At 39.1% G+C, this 19,796-nt stretch overlaps 1 protein-coding gene across 6 annotated transcripts in view; it reads right to left on the bottom strand.

Moving 5' to 3' along the window:
* The window catches only part of LOC129718815 (ubiquitin-like protein 3), a 117,517-nt gene that overhangs the window by 13,652 nt on the left and 84,069 nt on the right, over positions 1-19,796 (bottom strand). For 3 of the 6 annotated variants that reach the window (XM_055669909.1, XM_055669911.1, XM_055669910.1), the window contains one exon: positions 7,653-14,978. In XM_055669909.1, the coding sequence (XP_055525884.1) occupies positions 13,683-14,978 (1,296 nt within the window). In that variant the 3' untranslated portion in view covers positions 7,653-13,682. The other 3 variants (XR_008727051.1, XM_055669912.1, XR_008727052.1) reach the window with 2 other exon arrangements.

The raw sequence follows: 19,796 nt of genomic DNA, 5'->3' as shown, positions 1-19,796 counted from the left end.
TCGCCTCAGAAAATCTCCCGGTGTTGGCTAGGATTGAATCTAGACCAGTTGGGTTGGTTGTGAGTGGATCACGCCACCCCACAACCATCGACACCTATGTCGGCGGTGGGCTTCGAACCCAGGCGTCGAGCGTGGTTGGCGGAGACGTTACCAACCACACTAGGCCCCCGCTCCTATTAACTCTTTGTTCTGCTGACTTTGTACTTCCAGCTTGAGGGACATAACAAAAACTCCCTTCCGTGGCTTTTGTATGGATGCAGAGGTATACTCGGTCTTTGACGAAGCAAAGACAACATTCTAACATTCCTTCCTTATTTTGGGTTCCGAGCGGCACTAAATTCCAAAGACTCATCAGTTTAAAACTCAGTTTTTTTTTTGTGAATTTTGAAACAAGTCTTAGTGAAATAAAACTTAACCGTATTTGACATCGTTTGTAAGGACTGTAAGGACGTGGCTGGCGCCGTTATTGGTCTACAAAAATCCGAGTTATTGAATGATGCACAGTGAGAAGGAATTACTACTCCCAGTCGTTATTTCAATTTATTCATTGTGCATCTTGAGTGGCTCGGACCCATCACGGAGTAGCAACAATTGATATGTGCAGTCAGAACTAAGCTGAGCTAAAAACTTGTTCATGTCTATGAAACATTTTTAACGTGAAACAGTTTTGGACATGAAAATGTTTTTGATAGAAAAACTTTTTTTGTAAGAGTTCTCCTCTTAATTAAGATATATCGATGCATGAAAAAACTTCAGTCCTTTGATTCAGATAAATTAAAAAAAGCAAAGGTTTAGTAAGGCCTACACACTCACTAAGTTTTACGGAACTCTGATAGGGTGCTGTCAACATCTAGTGGAGTTGGCGCAAAATCTATCATAACCCACTATTTTCGTAATTTTTTTTTCTCAAATTTATGCTCTAACTGAAGTTATAGATTGTATAACCATGGACTTGTGAATAACTTCTATTTATCTCTCTTATTTTTTTTATTTATAATCTTATATACACAAACTCGTTCTGAAACAGTGTGAATCATCTCTTCCACTCTTTTCATTCCGCGTCGAACACTCGACAGAAACGGACGTGCAAAGTGGTCGTTCTATTACAATCCGGTCCGTGTGTACGAATAGCCAAACAAAAGAGTGTATTATTCGCGCTAGAGGCCAACTAGATTGTGAGTTGTGTCGATACGTTCTGTACCCGGCTCACAACTTTGGCTGTATTGGTGCAAAATACCAGCTGCAGTTTTGATCTGTGCACCGTGAATAGATCTTTTTAATCCAAGCCCATCAGTTGACAGTCGAGTCCGTGTCGCTGTGCTGAGTGATCTCACACCCGGCTCACTGCTGGTGGCTGTATTGGTGCTGCTGTACTGGTGCTGCTGGCTGCTTTGGGTGCAGCTTCGAACGATCGGACAACCACTGCTGGAAGGAAGAAGTAAATAGATACGTGTTCTTGTCGACGCTAGTGCGCTAGTGCGCTACATTTAGCGCAATGGATATAGATCCCTCGCCTCCCGTGCCACCATCCCCGAACCCCCCTGACCCTGACCCTTCTGTTACCCCCTCCCCTGTTCATTCTCCAGTCCCCCCTCGCCCCAGGCTTTACCCGGACGGATCTCAACAGGGCAGCTATACTGTTTATTTTCGTCCAAAGGCAGGAGTGAATTCAAAGCGTTTAAACATACTGCAAATTGCTAAAGACCTGACGAAGGGGTACAAGGCCGTGACCGAAATTTCCAAGGTCCGACCTAACAAGCTCCGTGCCGTGGTCAGTGATCAGGCACAGGCCAATGCTATCGCTTGCTCTGAGCTCCTCACACGCGAGTATCGCGTCTACATACCCGCACGAGACGTGGAGATCGACGGTGTCATAACCGATTCGAGTCTGTCTGTCGAGTGTATCCTAAAAAGCGCAACCGGTTGCTTCAAAAATACCGAAACACAGGCGAAGATTTTGGATTGTAAGCAATTGCGGTCCATGTCTCTCGTCGGCGGTAAAAAAGTTTACACTCCGTCAGACTCGTTTCGCGTTACGTTTGCCGGATCTGCACTCCCTAGCCACGTCTCGATCGACCGGGTTCGTCTGCCTGTGCGATTGTATGTACCCCGTGTTATGAATTGCACCAATTGCAAGCAGTTAGGCCACACAGCCGCCTACTGCTGCAATAAGGCACGACGTAGCAAGTGTGGGGAGACTCATGCGGAAGATTCTTGCAGTGTTAATGCTGAAAAATGTATTCACTGTGGGGAAAACCAGCATGAGCTCTCCACATGCCCGGTGTACATGCAGCGCAGAGATAAAATCAAGCGGTCACTTAAGGAGCGTTCAAAGCGTTCTTACGCTGAGATGCTGAAGAAGACCGTGACCACTTCTACCATAACATCGAACCCCTTTGATCTGTTGCCCTCTGATGAAACCGATTCTGACGATTCATCAGCGGGAACATCTTATGCCAATCCTGGGGAGTCTAGGAAGAGGAAAAATGTTTCTTCTCCTAAACTTCCCCGTAAAGGTCCTAAGATTTCCCAAAGTGTAATGAAAAGTACGAACAAACCAAACAGTGCTGCGGAAAAACCGAAGCAAACTCCTCCTGGGCTTGCAAATTTAAAGTCCCAGAAGGAGTTCCCAGCACTGCCAGGAACATCTAAAACCCCAGTTGTTCCTTTTGCACATCCAGTTGATGAAACAAACTCTGGATTAGTGAAATTTTCTGACATTGTGGACTGGATTTTTGAAAATTTCAATGTACCCGATCCAATTAAAATTTTTCTTACAGCATTCCTCCCAACAGTTAGATCATTTTTGAAGCAGTTGACTGCCCAATGGCCCCTCCTTGCAGCGATTGTATCCTTCGATGCCAAATTCAACTGCGTATTTGAAGGATTCTATCTCTGTCTTACAGTGGAATTGTAGAAGTATTTTACCAAAAATTGATTCGTTTAAAGTTTTGATAAATAAAAACAAATGCGATGCATTTTCCCTTTGTGAAACTTGGCTTACTTCAAATATTGATCTCAACTTCCATGATTTTAATATTATTCGCCCTGATCGAGACACCCCATATGGAGGAGTACTTTTAGGGATTAAAAAGTGCTATTCTTTCTATCGTATTAACCTCCCCTCGATTCCAGGCATCGAAGTTGTCGCATGTCAAATGACAATACAAGGTAAAGAGCTTTGTATTGCCTCAATATATATTCCTCCCAGAGCACAGGTTGGGCAACGGCTGCTCTTTGATTTAATAGAACTTCTTCCCTCGCCACGTTTGATTTTGGGAGACTTCAACTCTCATGGCGTGGCTTGGGGCTTCCCATACAATGATAACCGCTCCTCTTTAATCTATAACCTTTGCGATGACTTCGACATGACTATTTTAAACAACGGTGAAATGACACGTATCCCGAAACCTCCAGCGCGCCCAAGCGCTTTGGATCTATCCTTATGTTCGACGTCGCTACGGTTGGATTGCACATGGAAGGTAATCCTTGATCCTCACGGTAGCGACCATTTGCCTATTCTTATTTCAATTAATAACGGGTCAACTCGCATGCGACCAATTGACATTCCGTATGACCTCACACGGAATGTCGATTGGAAGTTATACGAGGAAATGATTTCAAAAGCGGTCGAGTCGATTCAACATCATCCACCACTTGAAGAATACAACCTCCTCGCGGGCTTGATTCTCGACGCCGCGTTGCAAGCCCAAACGAAGAAATATCCCGGCGTAACGATCAAAGAACGACCTCCCACTCCGTGGTGGGACCAAGAGTGCTCCGATGTCTACACGCAAAGATCCGACGCGTATCTGACCTTCCGGGATACAGACGATGCCGACGACTTTAAACGTTATTCGGAGCTTGATACCAAGTTTAAAAGCTTGACTAAGGCAAAGAAACGCGGATATTGGCGTCGGTTCGTAAACGAGACGTCGAGGGAGACATCAATGAGCACTCTTTGGAACACAGCCCGAAGAATGCGGAATCGCGTAACGGTCAACGAAAGCGAGGAGTCTTCAAGTAGGTGGATATTTGATTTTGCCAGGAAAGTATGTCCGGACTCTGTTCCTGAGCAAAACATTGTTCGCGATGCGTCTCCGGGCCACGACGCGATTGAATCACCTTTTACGATGGCAGAATTTTCAGTTGCCCTCCTGTCCTGTAACAATAACGCGCCTGGGTTAGATAGAATCAAATTCAACTTGTTGAAGAATCTACCCGGCAATGCCAAGAGGCGCTTGTTGAACTTGTTCAATAAGTTCCTGGAGCAAAATATTGTACCGCAGGATTGGAGGCAAGTGAAGGTGATCGCCATCCAAAAACCAGGAAAACCAGCTTCTGATCACAACTCTTATAGGCCGATTGCAATGCTATCCTGTATCCGGAAATTGATGGAAAAAATGATACTCCGTCGTTTAGACCATTGGGTCGAATCAAATGGTCTACTATCAGATACTCAATTTGGCTTCCGCCGTGCCAAAGGGACGAATGATTGTCTTGCGTTGCTTTCAACAGATATTCAGCTGGCGTATGCTCGCAAAGAACAAATGGCGTCTGCGTTCTTGGACATTAAGGGGGCTTTTGATTCCGTTTCTATTGACATTCTTTCGGGTAAACTTCACCGACAAGGATTTTCTCCAATTTTGAACAATTTTTTGCACAATTTGTTGTCCGAAAAGCACATGCATTTTACGCACGGCGATTTGGCAACTTTTCGCATTAGCTACATGGGTCTTCCCCAGGGCTCATGTTTAAGCCCCCTTCTTTACAACTTTTATGTAAATGACATCGACGAATGTCTGGCAAACTCATGCACGATAAGACAACTTGCAGACGACAGTGTAATCTCTGTTACAGGAGCCAAAGCTGCCGATTTGCAAGGACCATTGCAAGATACCTTGGACAATTTGTCCGCTTGGGCTTTACAGCTAGGTATCGAATTATCTCCGGAGAAAACTGAGATAGTAGTTTTTTCTAGGAAGCATGAACCTGCTCAGCTTCAAACACAATTAATGGGTAAAACGATTTCTCAGGTTTTGGTACACAAATATCTTGGTGTCTGGTTCGACTCTAAAGGCACCTGGGGTTGTCACGTGAGGTATCTGATGAAAAAATGTCAACAAAGAGTGAATTTTCTTCGTACAATAACCGGACAATGGTGGGGAGCCCACCCAGGAGACCTTATAAGGCTTTACCAAACAACGATATTGTCTGTTATTGAATACGGGTGTTTCTGCTTCCGCTCCGCAGCAAACACACATTTGATCAAACTGGAGCGAATACAATATCGTTGTTTGCGTATCGCCTTAGGTTGCATGCAGTCGACCCATACGATGAGTTTGGAGGTCTTAGCTGGAGTACTACCATTGAAAAACCGCTTCTGGAGCCTGTCTTCTCGTATTCTTATCAAATGTGAGGTCTTGAACCGTCCCGTGATTGAAAATTTTGAAAGGTTAATCGAACTTAATTCTCAAACCCGTTTTATGACATTGTATTTCAATCACATGTCCCAAAATATTAACCCTTCTTCGAATATTCCAAATCGTGTCGACTTATCAAATACTTCTGATTCTACTGTGTTTTTCGATACATCCATGATAGAAGAAACTCGTGGAATCCCGGATCATTTACGCGTGCAGCAGATCCCCAAAATTTTTTCCAATAAATATCGAAACATCAACTGCGACAATATGTACTACACTGACGGATCACTTCTTGATGGGTCCACTGGCTTCGGTATCTTCAACAACAATTTAACCGTCTCCCATAAGCTCGATAATCCTGCTTCTGTTTACGTCGCAGAATTAGCTGCAATTCAGTACACCCTAGGGATTATCGAAAAAATGCCCACGGACCATTATTTCATCTTTACGGACAGTCTCAGTTCCATTGAGGCTCTCCGATCGATGAAAGATGTTAAGCACTCTCCGTATTTCCTGGGGAAAATACGGGAACATCTGAGTGCTTTATCCGAAAAATCTACTCAGATTACCTTAGCGTGGGTCCCTTCTCACTGCTCGATACCGGGTAATGAGAAAGCGGACTTTTTGGCTAAGGTGGGCGCAACAAACGGTGATATTTATAAAAGACCAATTGCCTTTAATGAATTTTTCGCATTTGTACGTCAGAATACGATCATCAGTTGGCAAAATTCTTGGACCAAGGGGGAACTGGGAAGGTGGTTACATTCCATAATCCCCAAGGTATCGACGAACCCGTGGTTCAAGGGGTTGGATGTAGGTCGGGATTTCATTTGCGTGATGTCCCGGCTTATGTCCAATCACTATAGATTTGACGCGCATCTCCGTCGTGTTGGGCTCGGGGAGAGTGGTATCTGTGCCTGTGGTGAAGGTTATCACGACATAGAGCACGTTGTTTGGTCATGCCCTGTACACCGTGACGCCAGGTCTAGATTAGTAGCTTCCCTGCAGGCCGAAGGTAGGCAGCCGGCTGTTCCTGTTCGTGATGTCTTGGCGAGCCGTGACCTATCCTACATGTCCCTTATATACGTTTTCCTGAAATCCATCCACGCCCCAGTTTAGTCCTATCCCCTTCCGCCTACATCCAACCAAACGACAATAACACGTTAAGACCCCGGATCCGGAAACAGCAACTAGACCCGCACGATACACTCAGGCCCCGAGGGAGACAACCCAATATGCCAGTCCGTAATATCTTGGCCCAGCAGCGGAACATATTCAATATGCTGCTTACCTATGGCGATGGAAAACCATCAAACAACAAATCAGTGCTTTTCATGCAAAACATTCTAGCTTAAGTTAGATTTAGTTTCAGCTCGTAGTCGGCAGCGAGGATAAAAAATTTGCTTTTAGTTATTAAGATACTTTAGAAAGTAAGCTACCAGATATAATTGGCGCCGTTAAACATTGAATTGTATTTGTGCCGTGTCAAATAAACTATAGATGAGGAAAAAAATCTCTTCCACTCTTTTGGGTGCTAAACAAATGACACATTTATGTCACTTTACTACCTCATCTAGAACCGAAAGATTATTCAAGCTATCTACATTCTCTATTTATTCATCATTCCACCATCACGCGAGGAAACAAAATTTTGGTTGCCTTGATGACAATTTTGCAGGGCTCCAATCAGCTCCAAGGCGCAGGCAATGAAATATTTGAAAGAGTCTGATTCGATTCATCCAGTGTAACCATGTTGTAGACCAAAAAGCTTAGGAAGGTTCTATCTCGAAATAAGCAACAACACACAAGAATAAACTCACTCTCCAGGAGGAGTTTGAAAACGCCTTTACGGAACAGTCAGAATCGGAACCGAAAAACACCTCAAGCTTCTTTCGGTTTTGAATCGATTTCATCAGAGTTCGCAGTTTTTTGGTAAGTCTTGCTATCAAATGTCATACAACAAATTACCCGTGAAAACTTTATGTATGGATTCTGGTATCAAGATACACGGTATCACGCTACAATGTGAACAAGGCATAACAAAATTTCTTTCCATACTAGACTTCTATAATCCACATCAAATTAATACTACATATCATGAACAAACTTACCATCGGGCCAATTCTCGAACACTGTCAGTGCTATGTCTCCTGCCGAATCGGATGGGCTGAAGAGAAACTCTTTCGTTTTTCCACTCACGAGTATCAGTCGTAGGTTTATCTGTACGTTAGCCGGAGCCAAACCAAACAACGGAAAAGAAAATAAAGGAAAAAAAAAAAGAAATATTCAATTAGTATCATTCGAGGGTAAACAGGCGCACGAATAAACGAATATAAAAAAATGAAGTTCAAATAATGCTGCGATTTGGCAACACAATAATTGATTACCACAGGGGGATGTTTTTAATCGAGACACAAACACAATGGAAAGTCATTTCATTCGCATCATAATGCTTTTCTTACTAAAAAAATGTTTTTTTTTCACGTCACGCACGGTAGAAACGTTGATAGTGGTGGCGTGTCTGTTTTTTCCGACGAATATGTCTCCGTTCCTCTGTTTGAGTCAAAGACAAAAAGAAAAACAGAGAGAGAGATAGAAGCTCCGAGGCATGGGTTAGTTACATATTTAATGAATACATTGGCATCGGATCGAAACGGAGTACAGGAGGAAATATTGACTCATAAATACATAAACAAGTTACAGTGCCGACACTAGAGAGTGGGTGAGGAAAATTAAGAGAATTTCGAGGCTTTATGGAGTGCAACACCGGGCGAGATGTCACGTTCCTTGCGGGAAACGGAAGGTGTCTCGACCATAAATCAACATCAATTGTCGATCCATGTTTGTTCACCTTCTTCGGTTTCCTTTACTCGTTTGTTCCCCAGAGCCCCCGTAATTTAGGTCACAAGGGGTTTCCCCGTTGTTCAAAGTGGGTGATAATAATTGTAAAGTAGCCTTAATGAAATTTTATTCCGGCAATCGATGACTGTTCCTGAAACGGAAAGAAAGTGACAACGAGTAACGTGCTCGGCATGTGAATGGGCCTTTAGGTGTTCTGTCGTCTGTAAAGCTGCAATATTGCATAATGGTTTTACCAGCGTGATTTGTTTGTGTGGCCAGTGCTAAACGGCAGCTTTTCTTCGTTATACATGATAACTAACAGTTTCGTTCAAACACAGTATCTGTGCATCTGAATTTAAATTCGATGTCATAAAATTATTTAGAACGCGATGTAACAAGTCTATGTACAGTTTTAAATTTTATTTCGCTAGCTTAAAGAAGTTAATGATTTCGAAGCTTCAAAGTCAGTGCGGGAATTTGTACCCTTTGAGATGAATCTGTACATGTGGCAACACTGCATAAACCGCTTACTTCTTATCCGGTAAACAAAGATAGGAGGGGTGCTCGAAGCGTGAAGTTTCCCGACGTATCTCGAAGCGAAGCGTAAATGACGACCGATCCCCAAGGTCATACTGGGCGGCTCGCTTCAGCGCAGTGCAATTTAAACAGCTGGTTAGTTTTGACTGTAGGGTGAAAGCACTTAGTTTCGGTTTACCAATATGAAAAAATGAAACAGAAAAATGTTATCGATTCAATATTAGCGGAGAAATTAGATATTGCCCGCCATCCTATCTTCAACTTTCGATGAAGCTATGAAGCAGGTTTAATTCAACTCACTCGTCGTCCTGGTAAGACGCGTACACCATAATTGGTTCGGCTACTCTACGCTATGGTATTTTTACGCAAGCCCATTTCATCATAGTTAATACTTCCGATGGCTGCCATTATGGCCACATGTTCCGTTTGTACTGCTGATAAATTGAATGTAACAATACTAGCATAACGGTGAAGTTTTTCACAGAGCTGCTGTTGTATGCCTCAGTTATGGTATGCGATAACGTTAAGCGGGATAGATCTTATATGCTAATAGCGTTCATACAAATGTACGGAATGTAATAATTAGTGTATCATTGGATAACTAAAGCGTGCTTTCATGGTATGACAATTGTCACTATGCATTTTTACTAAAAAAAAAGCAAAGCCTTGCTGCTACATTCCTATTCGAAACTTGACCTTCTGTTTTTTATACACAGGCTTCGCAGCCGACTGTTTATTAGTGTACAGGACAATTGCGGGGCTAGCGCTACGATCCTACTGACACTAACAGTCTCTCCCGAGCCGAGACTCGAATCTACAAACTGCTCAACATTGCCCAGAAGTGTACACAATGTCGAAAAAAATAAAAATAAAATTTTACCTCGATTTCCCAATTATTTCCATTGCCGAAAATATTTTCCGGACCCAGGGATTTGAATAAAAAAAATCCCTGGAATCCCATCCCGGGAAGGACACTCTAGCCGCTATGCAAGGTTTTTAAGAAGTAATAAATCGAAAAAAAAAATTCCTCATTACTGAACCTACCTCTAAATAAACGCGAACCATTTTAGGAAATTTTAATAAATTAGGAAAAACCACCTTTTATAAAACCGTTTTTCGGAAAATCAATCAATATGAGCTGCTTCAACTCATCCCTGCGGAAATTCTCAACTAGCCACATGTACGATTACTAGAAAATTTATTTTAAATGGAAAAAGTTTTACTTTATTTCTTAAAAATGCCGTTACTCGAGTTTTGCCATAATACCTCGGGGTAATAAATGTTTTTCGTGTTAAATTTTCTCAGGAACACGTTCAAATTTGAAATCAAAATATACTCATTTGCAGAAAAATGCAATATAACTTTTCAAATGCAGAAAGAACATATCTGGTAACACTTTCGCTTAAAATTGATACTCTTTTCAGATCTCTTGACTTACTTCCTTTACAAAAAACGTATCTTTTCATCTCTATACTATACATTCTGTTTTTTTTTTACGAAACGCTTTTATCCAAACAGTGAAGGGTCCCACGGTTTGACTTTGGTGGGAGTGGGAATTTTTGCATAAACAATTTCACAAAGTTTGAGCCAAATCTCAATCTGAGGAGACACGTTTATACTTTTTTGCACACTTGAGATGGAATGACCCATATCTGATTGTAATGATCCAGAAGGTTAATTTGTCCAGTACTTTTTACCCAACCAAAATTTTATGTGGTATAACTTTTTGTGGTTCTAAAACCGTTTAAACCGTGATAAGAACGTTAATGTTATTTTATTACAATACAATGCACAGGAATCAAAATTAGATCTATGGGGTAAAATTAATTTTAACAGGAATAATTTTCTGATTGTTCTGAAAATTTCCTGACTTTTCGAGGTTTTTGCATATGAACTTGGATATTTTAAGATTTTCCAGGGAATAGACACTCTGAACAATTGCAGCTAGAAGTTATAAGTCTCAATCACAAAACGATAGCTAAACAATAATTATTATTAAAATTGTTGAAATTATAATAATATCACTAAAAACAAAACAAAAATAAAACCTAAAACATTCTTAATAATGATCTTACATTTTTGAAATCTGTATTGAGAAACTATTGAAAAGCTTGACAACAAATATTCAACGATTTCTGTAGGTGCTATCTAAAGCTAATATTCCCAGCTATTTTATCAAACCCATACGCAACTGGTATAACATACACGATGGCTCCACAAATTTTGCAAGTTCCTACATAAAAGTGTTATTGCGTTTTATTTTATCGTTTAATGCTCATGAAATCCCATTGAGGGTAGAAATCGTTTACGTGACAGCTGTAATACCGCTAACCATATCTCGCTGACCTTGATGCTGGGCTGTTGTTGACATACGGATGATATTCTATAGTTTCATATTTCATTGCTGCAGACAGCAGACGTACCGTGCCGCACGTCACAACAAAAGGCAATATGAGAATATCGTTGAACTCTATACGTCATTCAGCTAACCAATCAAGCACAGTTTTGTGATGAAGAGAACCACTATTGTACTAAAAAGCAATTACGCCCTGTACGTATCCTCTATATCCTCAATGCCATGCCATGTCCGACATTCCTCATAGGAAGTATTACATTACGTCAGTGCCTCAGCCAGATTGGCGCCTCAAGAGTATTCCATTCGAGTTTTGGGCTTCTCCATAACGAAACGGGGATGTCTGTTTGGCGATGGCTGATGGCTTTCGGAATTAACAGCACGCGTCCTAACCCTCGGAAACAACTGAACGTGATACGTATTCCTAGATATACGCTAGCATAGTTTACACAGATTTAATAGAAAATCAAATCGGAGAGTCTAGCACCAGTGTATTTTTTTACATTTTTTACCCTTGAGCAAAAAAGGTTTTCATCGTTCGTACACTTTTCGCTTTTTATACCCAATCCTTTACAATTTATCGCAATACTGTTATGTTGCAATAACTCCGTTATGGTGCCAGAACCCTTTTTTTTTGAAATCCGAACCATTGAGATTTTCCTGGTATTCATAAAACTAAAAACTTGTTTTATGTAGCAAAATTAAATTTTCATTGTATAGACGTATCCAATTCAAGTGAGTTACTTTCAAAAGTGGTTAGACAAAATAATTCCTTCGATTTTGTTATAGGAACAATCCTGAAAAAAACTGCGAAGCCATGTTAGAATACTCATGTCACATCCTCCTCTTGGAAAACTTTTGTTTTAATCGTCGAACCTGCACGTGTATCCACCGATAAACAAACGACGAAAACATTAAACACCAACAAAGGCACCTCTTTTGCTCCGCTATAATAATCTTTTGAGAGGAAAGCTGGTGGCCTTAACGGTATCGTAATTTGCCCGAATATCGTTTTGTTTAGCCATTTCTACAGTAAATACTGTCACCGGTACGTGACATGCGCACCTAATTGAGAAATTTTCAACCACATTGTCTCAGAAGCTATGACATTCGACCGAACATTCTTGAATGCTATTTTACCGGCTAGAAGAGGTGATTGGAGAAATCTGTTGAAGTAATAAATGAAAAGTAAATATTTGTATGCAGATTGTATCGCAAATTTCTGTCCTGAAAAAATGGTATTATAGGCATCACGAAAGAATGATGTCTTACTTTTGAAATGACTCCAATCATCAACACATCGGATAGTAAAAGCATACATCAATTTGATCTGCTGGTTACAATCTTATTTCAATTAAAAAAAAAATAAGTGTGAGATCCAATTTCACCGTACGTTTTTCCACGACCTTGGAAGTCCTCCAACACAGATAGTATTAAAATAGTAAAAAATAATGCAATGGCATACTCAGCAGGAAAGATCAATTACTTTGCACAGTCTTATTATAAAGTGCAGTAGCATAGTGTTTCTATTTCAAATGCACCTAAGAGAATTTCAATTGACAAAAGAAATAAAACTTTTCATTTCGACTTACCTTTGTTTACTTTCATATTATTCCTTCTAGTATAAGCCCGTTTTCCTCTAGCTTCTGCTTGTTAAATTAGACCCTTTCACAGACCCCCTCTCCTCATAATAGGAATGTTTTGTGTTAATGTAAGATATGTTTTGAATATACGACAAGCAGCGGCTAGAGGGCGACGAAACTGTAGACCTCAGGTTGGAAAGACAATTCGCTTCTGGTTATGGCAAGAATGACAGTATAGTTTAAAGCAAATTAGGTTAGCGATAACTCAAACAGGAGCAAACTAAAAGTATCAAGTTTGCAACTTTATTCAGAGTCGGTAAACCATCAACTAACTTTTTTATTTCAAATCAATTATAATCAATTATAATTGATTGGACTTGCTAAATTTATCAACTTAGCAAAATTTGAACAACTTTTCTAGGTTAAGTTGTGTATTTTTCTATAACGTTATTAAATCGTTAAATTTACAACAAAATTATTACAAAAAAAGTCTACAAATAACCGCAGTTTGAATGAATAGATAAAAGTGTTGTGTCTTTGGCATGGTTATTTCTTATAAAGAGTCCCACATTCGCGATTCCCACAGTCGATGATCGCGAAAATGAGGGATGAGGGAGAAAATGCGAATTTCTAAGAGATTTATAAATTTCAATTGTTGTTATGCATGTTTTGAATAATTTTTAGTAACGATTTTTTTCTTGGGTAATACATCCATTAATTATATATCAAAAGCAGTCGATTTCTTGTAAATACTTTTCGAATTAATTCATAATCTGAATACTTTTCTGTTCGTTTTCAACATTGTTGTCCATTCCAATTCAGTGTGGATCAAAATATTTTATTCTAATTTCATTTTGTTATTTTTACCCTCTTTTGTAAATGATAGTAGCCAAATTTTATACCATATGCCATTTTCACTTTCAAATGACTCGAATATCGGTTTCAAACTACTACGTACAATCCAGAAATAACCGTAAAAGTATGTATTATTCGTGATAATCCGAGAACCAAGACCAAGTATGCGCTGGCAACAGCCAACGTCTTAACGTTCGTGTCGGTTGGAAACCGGCACCTCAGTGCCGGCCCATCTTTCGTATCCTTTTCATACCTCTTCTTGACCTTCACTACGGGCTTGAATGCGGACAATGCCGCAGCGGAAATGCTTTTCGGATTAGTCGGACGTAACAGCGGGACCAGATAGCTCGAGCTGGGAACCATCCCGGGAAAGTGGCCGATTCCGTTGAATGAGAACGGCTGCAGACAGGACAGTTTGAAGCCAAAGTTAGCCGCTGCGGCTGCCGAGTTAGCTGCCACAACCGCCGTCGGTGTCGGTGGAGTACCGATGGGTCCAGTCGAACCCATAGGTACACCGATGTTTCCCACACTAGTCGAAGTGGGTTGTGATAGGAGATGCGGAATGTGCGCGAAAGGACTGGTGCTGCTGCTGCAACTGTCACTGTTGAAGCTGGATTCCATTGGCTCGGGTGCTTCCTTTTTAGTGATCACAGAAGAAGTGCTGGATAAATCGCAAATTGTTGAAGTTACGGGCTCTTTTCCCGGATCTAACAGAGCTTGAGACTTTTCAGCTACTGCTGCGGCAGCACTGAACTTTCTCGCCGTTGATAAAATGTACCGCTTGCGGGTCCCACCGTTGAACATAGCTTTAACATCCTCCCAAGCGTAGATTACCTTCTCTGGGGGTGAACTTTGTAGTTTCAAGTGGCGTCTCCAGGAGTTAAAATTAGCTGCATCCGGTTGCACGTACTTATCGTGTGGAGTTAGACGATGTGAATGGAATATGAACTTATTCGGGGAGAAGAAGAGATTACAGTAGGAACATTTTATGCATTTGGCGCGTGAACTGTTGTAGCGGGCTGGAGCAAATGCGCCAGTACAACCCCAAGCGCACTCGTGATACACGTTAAACACGAATCCTTCCGGCAGCGCAGGCTGGCTACATTCACCGAAGAAAGATTTACAAAGTCGTTCAGCCTCCCGTCGTGTGATCATTCCGCAGCGTCGGGATGAGGCGGGCATTGCCCCGGCACGCCGAAGAATCTCCAGCTGAACCGGAGTACACTGAATGCAAGTAATGCCCAGAGCGACCCGCCGATTGTGGATCTCATTGTAGCTGAAGTCCTTCAACAGAGTGCTGGAAATCTGTGCTAGACATAAACGTTCTTGGTTTTCTACGTATAGTGAGATGATCGGTTGACCGTAGATGTAAACGGTACGAATCTGTCGGGGAAGTACATGAGAAAAAGTGACCAGAACTGGTTAATAGTGAATAAACTACCGATAACGATTTCATAAAAAAAAATCTATAAATTAATCACACACTATTGTCGCAAATCATCCGCTTTTTACTTTTGTTCTGTTCAGAGTGGCAAAGTACGAGGGAGGAAAAAAATGACACATAATAAAAAAATTGGGATTTTTATCGACTCAACGCCCCCATCGATTATTACTGCGAGGAACGTATTCAATGTGACAGCAAGTATTACCCATTAAAGCAAGCAAGAACACCATTAAACCACAATCTAACCCATACACACTGTACCAAGTAGCGGTCAATTAACCATACTGACCGTAACATGCGGTTGGTTTACGTGACGTGATATAGTTCGATTTTCCGATTACACCACCATCATCATCATCCAATCACCGTGTTTGCGAGTCCCTCGGCGTTGTAGCCGCGCCCAAGCGAGACATTTTTTTTTGTTTTGTTTTATTTTTTTTACAGTTGCCCCATATTTAAAGCACACACGCACAACACAATTTGCTTACACAAGCGGTGCGCTAATTATTCGAACATGTTTATTTGACTCAATTTTAGATGTTATTTTTTTTTCAATGTTCAGCACCAAGAGCTTCCACCGTGAAGTTTTTGAGGGCGTTATTCGCTCAGAAGGCGAAAACGACGCCTTGTGGTGGGTGCAGTTTGGCCGGTCGAATAATGTAACAGCAGTAACGCCGAGCACCGCACACTGTTTCCAAAGGTGCAAAAACGTGATCGAAATTATTGTGACCCAAAAACATTGACTTTAGAGCCGTGACATCTTCAGCAAAGTTGTTCCATTAATTATTCTCCTTGTTATAGAAGTTGCAATTCCATGATTAATCCACTCAACAGTGAGAAACGAATTTTATTTTTCTCATTTTGGATGTAGAAATCCTCTTTGTTCAGCAAAGTTGTAGCAAATTTAAAAAAAAAAAACTTTGTGGAAGACATCATACTTCTATCTATCTATTTAAATGGATTTTTGTGGAGTTTTCTATAGATTACTACTAAAAATCTTTTTTTGCTATTTAACTTTTTATAGTGATTTTCTACAATTTTTGAATGTTCTATAAAATTGTTTGCTACAACGAAACAAACAATATCTCCGAAGAAAGTTTATTTTTATCTCACATATATTTCTGGTTGTTGACGGTTTTTACTAGAATAATGCGCTAATTTACACTAATTACTCTTAACTCAAAAAAAAAAAAAAGATTTCGGAGTCATAGTGTATTCAGTAAAGTTGTTCTATTAATTATTCTCCATTTTGTTGAAGTTAGAGTTTTGTGATTAATGTGCCTAAAAGTAAGAAATGAGTTTTATTTTTCTCATTTTTGCATGTAAAATTCCACTTTGTCGAGTAAAGTTTTAGCACATATTATAAGAAACAACTTTGTCGAAGACACTATACTTGTATCTGTTAATTTAAATGAACTATTGTGAAGTTTTCTCTAGAACGCCCTTTAAATTTTTTTTTAATATAACTTTTTATAGTGATTTTCTAAATTTTTTTAATGTTCTACAATGTTGTTAAATATAATAAAGCACACAAGTTTACCGAAAAAAGTTTATTTTTATCTCTTAAGTTTATTTAGTAATTTTTAGATTATTTAGAAAGATTTTTATTAAAATTAATTTTTTTATTAAAAACAACGAGAGACAAATGCCTATATATGGATTAAATGATGTTTTACTTATACTTAAACATTTGGTTTAGTCTGCATTGTTGCAGATTTTAAAGATATCTGTTAGTAAATTAGTGCATTGTTTCAATTAAAATCGTCAATAACCAATGAAATATGAGAGATAAAAATAAACTTTCTTCGATGAAATTGTTTGTTTTGTGATAGCAAACAACAATTTAGAACACTGAAAAATTGTAGAAAATCACTACTAAATGTATTGAAAAAAATGATTTTTAGTGGCAATCTGTAGAAAACTCCACAAAAGTCCATTAAAAAAGGCAGATAGAAGTATGGTTCCTTTGACAAAGTTGTTTCTTATAAAACGTGCAACAACTTTGCCGAACAAAGTTAATTTTTTTATGCAAAAATGAAAAAAGTAAAATTCGCTTCTCACTGTGGATTAATCACAAAATTTCAACTCCTATAAAATGGAGAATAATTAATGGATCAACTTTTCTGAAGGCATTATGGCTCTAAAATCGATTTTTTTGGGTCAAAATAATTTCGATCACGTTTTTGCAGCTTTGGAAACAGTGTGCACCGTTAAGCTTTGTTTTTGAATCTAAAAAGCAGTGGTTCCCAATCTTTTTGGCTCAGCGGTCCGGTAGTATTGTCCCGTTTTTTTTTCACTGATTGTTCATAAATGCCGATGTTTGCGGAATCATTGGAAGAATATTTTAATAAATTTTTCAAATATTTTCTAGTGCCATTAGGATTATTAGGAAATAATTTGGCCAACACTGATGCAAATCATTGATGATTGCGGAGGAAAAAAGTTCTAAGCACCATCAGCTTTTTTTTGTCTCAGTTAGACGAAAGTGTACCAATTTTTGTTTGTATGATTACCTCGAAGAGTGTACTTTTTATCTTGATTTAAAGTTTCAAAACGGGTAAATCAAAGTTTAATGTGCAATTGATCAAGTGTTTGAGTGATCTATGGTGATTGGGATGAAGAGTAGGGTAACAAATAAATAAAAATAAATAAATCATAAGCATTATCGAAGCCAGCGCCATTTGCAAACCAGTTCCAGTGTCACCTTAACTTCCTCATTTATAAAAATTAAGTTGTATGAACAGTGTATTTTCACACGACAGAGAAAAACGATTGGACGCGACTGTTTCTGAAGTAAACACAAGTTTTTGATTTGTTGGCTAGGCTGATACAAATTTCGAATTCCTTTTATGTCCAAGGTTATCAAACTTTACAAAGGGGGTTGCAAAAAATAAATAACACCGAGACGAAAAAAAAAATCTTTGATAAAAGTTTGTGTGCAAGTTATGACGTTTGTAACTTGCACTCAAATAAATGTTGAAAAATAACACTTTATTATTATTATTATCTATTTCGCTTGCCTTTTGACGACACTCTCTCTGTCACTGGACTTGTTCATTGCTAAATTAAGCATTAATACTGTCGGAAAACAAACAAAATGAATAAAACGGTATGAGCTTTTCTTTCTTCCTCTTCCAATATTCAAGATTTTTTAAAGGGGGGGGGGGGGGGGGGTGACATAAAATGAAAATAAAATTTGTAAAGGCCTTAATTTATAAGATGGCAGTGTTATGAAGTATTTTCGAAAATCGAAGTTCTGCTTCTAAAATTTTCAATAAATCACGTCTTCGAAGTAATTTCGAACGAAATTGTAGTTGTTTAGCTGCAATTTTATCAACAATGTTTGAATATGTTTTTTTGTGAAGTTACTTCTGGTAAAAACATTATATCATTTTTATACCTACACATCTCACACAACAGTGTCAGTTATCTAGAGAGCATTAGATGGTTAAGAGACAGTGTAGTTCTCGTAACACGAGTTTTTAGGCTAATAAGTTATCAATTTTAGACGTCCAACTGATTAAATTGATTTTTGAATGTACAGCAAGCCAATGAAAGTTTCCATTGATCTCACAATTGAATCGTCATTGTAACTTGGGAAAAAGGAAAAGACTACGGAATATTTTCAATAGGCAATTATTAATGACTGCGATATGTTGAAAATTTTAGACCTGTTTCGAATTGCATCTTTTATCAAAATTAATAGGTTTTTTAATAGTTCTAATACAAATAGTTCTAACTATTTAGGCATTCCTGTAGCTATTTTCATTTAGTAATATTTTCCTGATAACGATATAAACGAAAATGTATTAATTTTTCAAGAAAGATATAACGCCGATGAAACAATTATAAATGTTTTGGTAAGCCATGAAAAATGGCCTATCAAGTTTTTCCAATGACGTTATATGATACTAGCGGTAATTTCAAATAAAGAGTTTATTGTCATCAACATACAAAACGCTTTTAGAAAAATAATTATTTTTCAGTGCATATTTTATCTACACTGAAAATAAATCGCACACTAATCCCTAATGCTCTTCACATATGAATGTCAAAAAACGAACCTAATAATTCTATTATGTCAACCCATATCGATTTTTATTGGAATTCACGGAATTTTAACGTGTTTTGGCATTTGACCTGTGTAAACATTGAAATCTGAGTGTAAAATGATTGATTTTGGTATGCATGACATGGCAAACCGAAATGTAAGACACTTGATTTTGTGCTGTGAACTGAAACGCAAGTGTATTCCACGTAGATATGAAATGTTTCATCTATTAGCACAGGAGTAAGTGGAATCCACTTGGCAGTAACGTGTCAATTTTTACAGTGTATATTCAAGCGTTTTATTGAATTTTCCCCTACTTGTCTCCGACGTATGATAAAATCTTAGGCCTTTTTATTGTATACACGCCGATTATGACTTTCGTCTCTATGGTTTTTCTTCTTCTCTTAATTGCTGCAAAGCACGAGTTTTTCTCACTCGTCGAATGCGCTTTTCTTCCCAGTTTTGCTATTCGAATGCGACAGGGTGCCCGACCGCGAGCTTGTTTCCAAAAGAATGTGCGGTTTATTCATTTTCTAATTCACCCTAGTTTTTTTTTCCTCTGTGGTTAATTAAAGCGAGTATTTCTACTTGATTCCAAGAGCATTAAAACCGAAATAATCTGGACTAAAAAGTGCCAAGTATTCAGCGTCGTACGGCCTTACCTTTCGACTTCGCAATGTAAACAGAATCGAAATCATATCAGCAA

The sequence above is a fragment of the Wyeomyia smithii genome, chromosome 1, assembly GCF_029784165.1.
Source record: "Wyeomyia smithii strain HCP4-BCI-WySm-NY-G18 chromosome 1, ASM2978416v1, whole genome shotgun sequence".
Classification (NCBI taxonomy): Eukaryota; Metazoa; Arthropoda; class Insecta; order Diptera; family Culicidae; genus Wyeomyia; species Wyeomyia smithii.
This window is presented reverse-complemented; position numbering and strand designations above follow the sequence as displayed.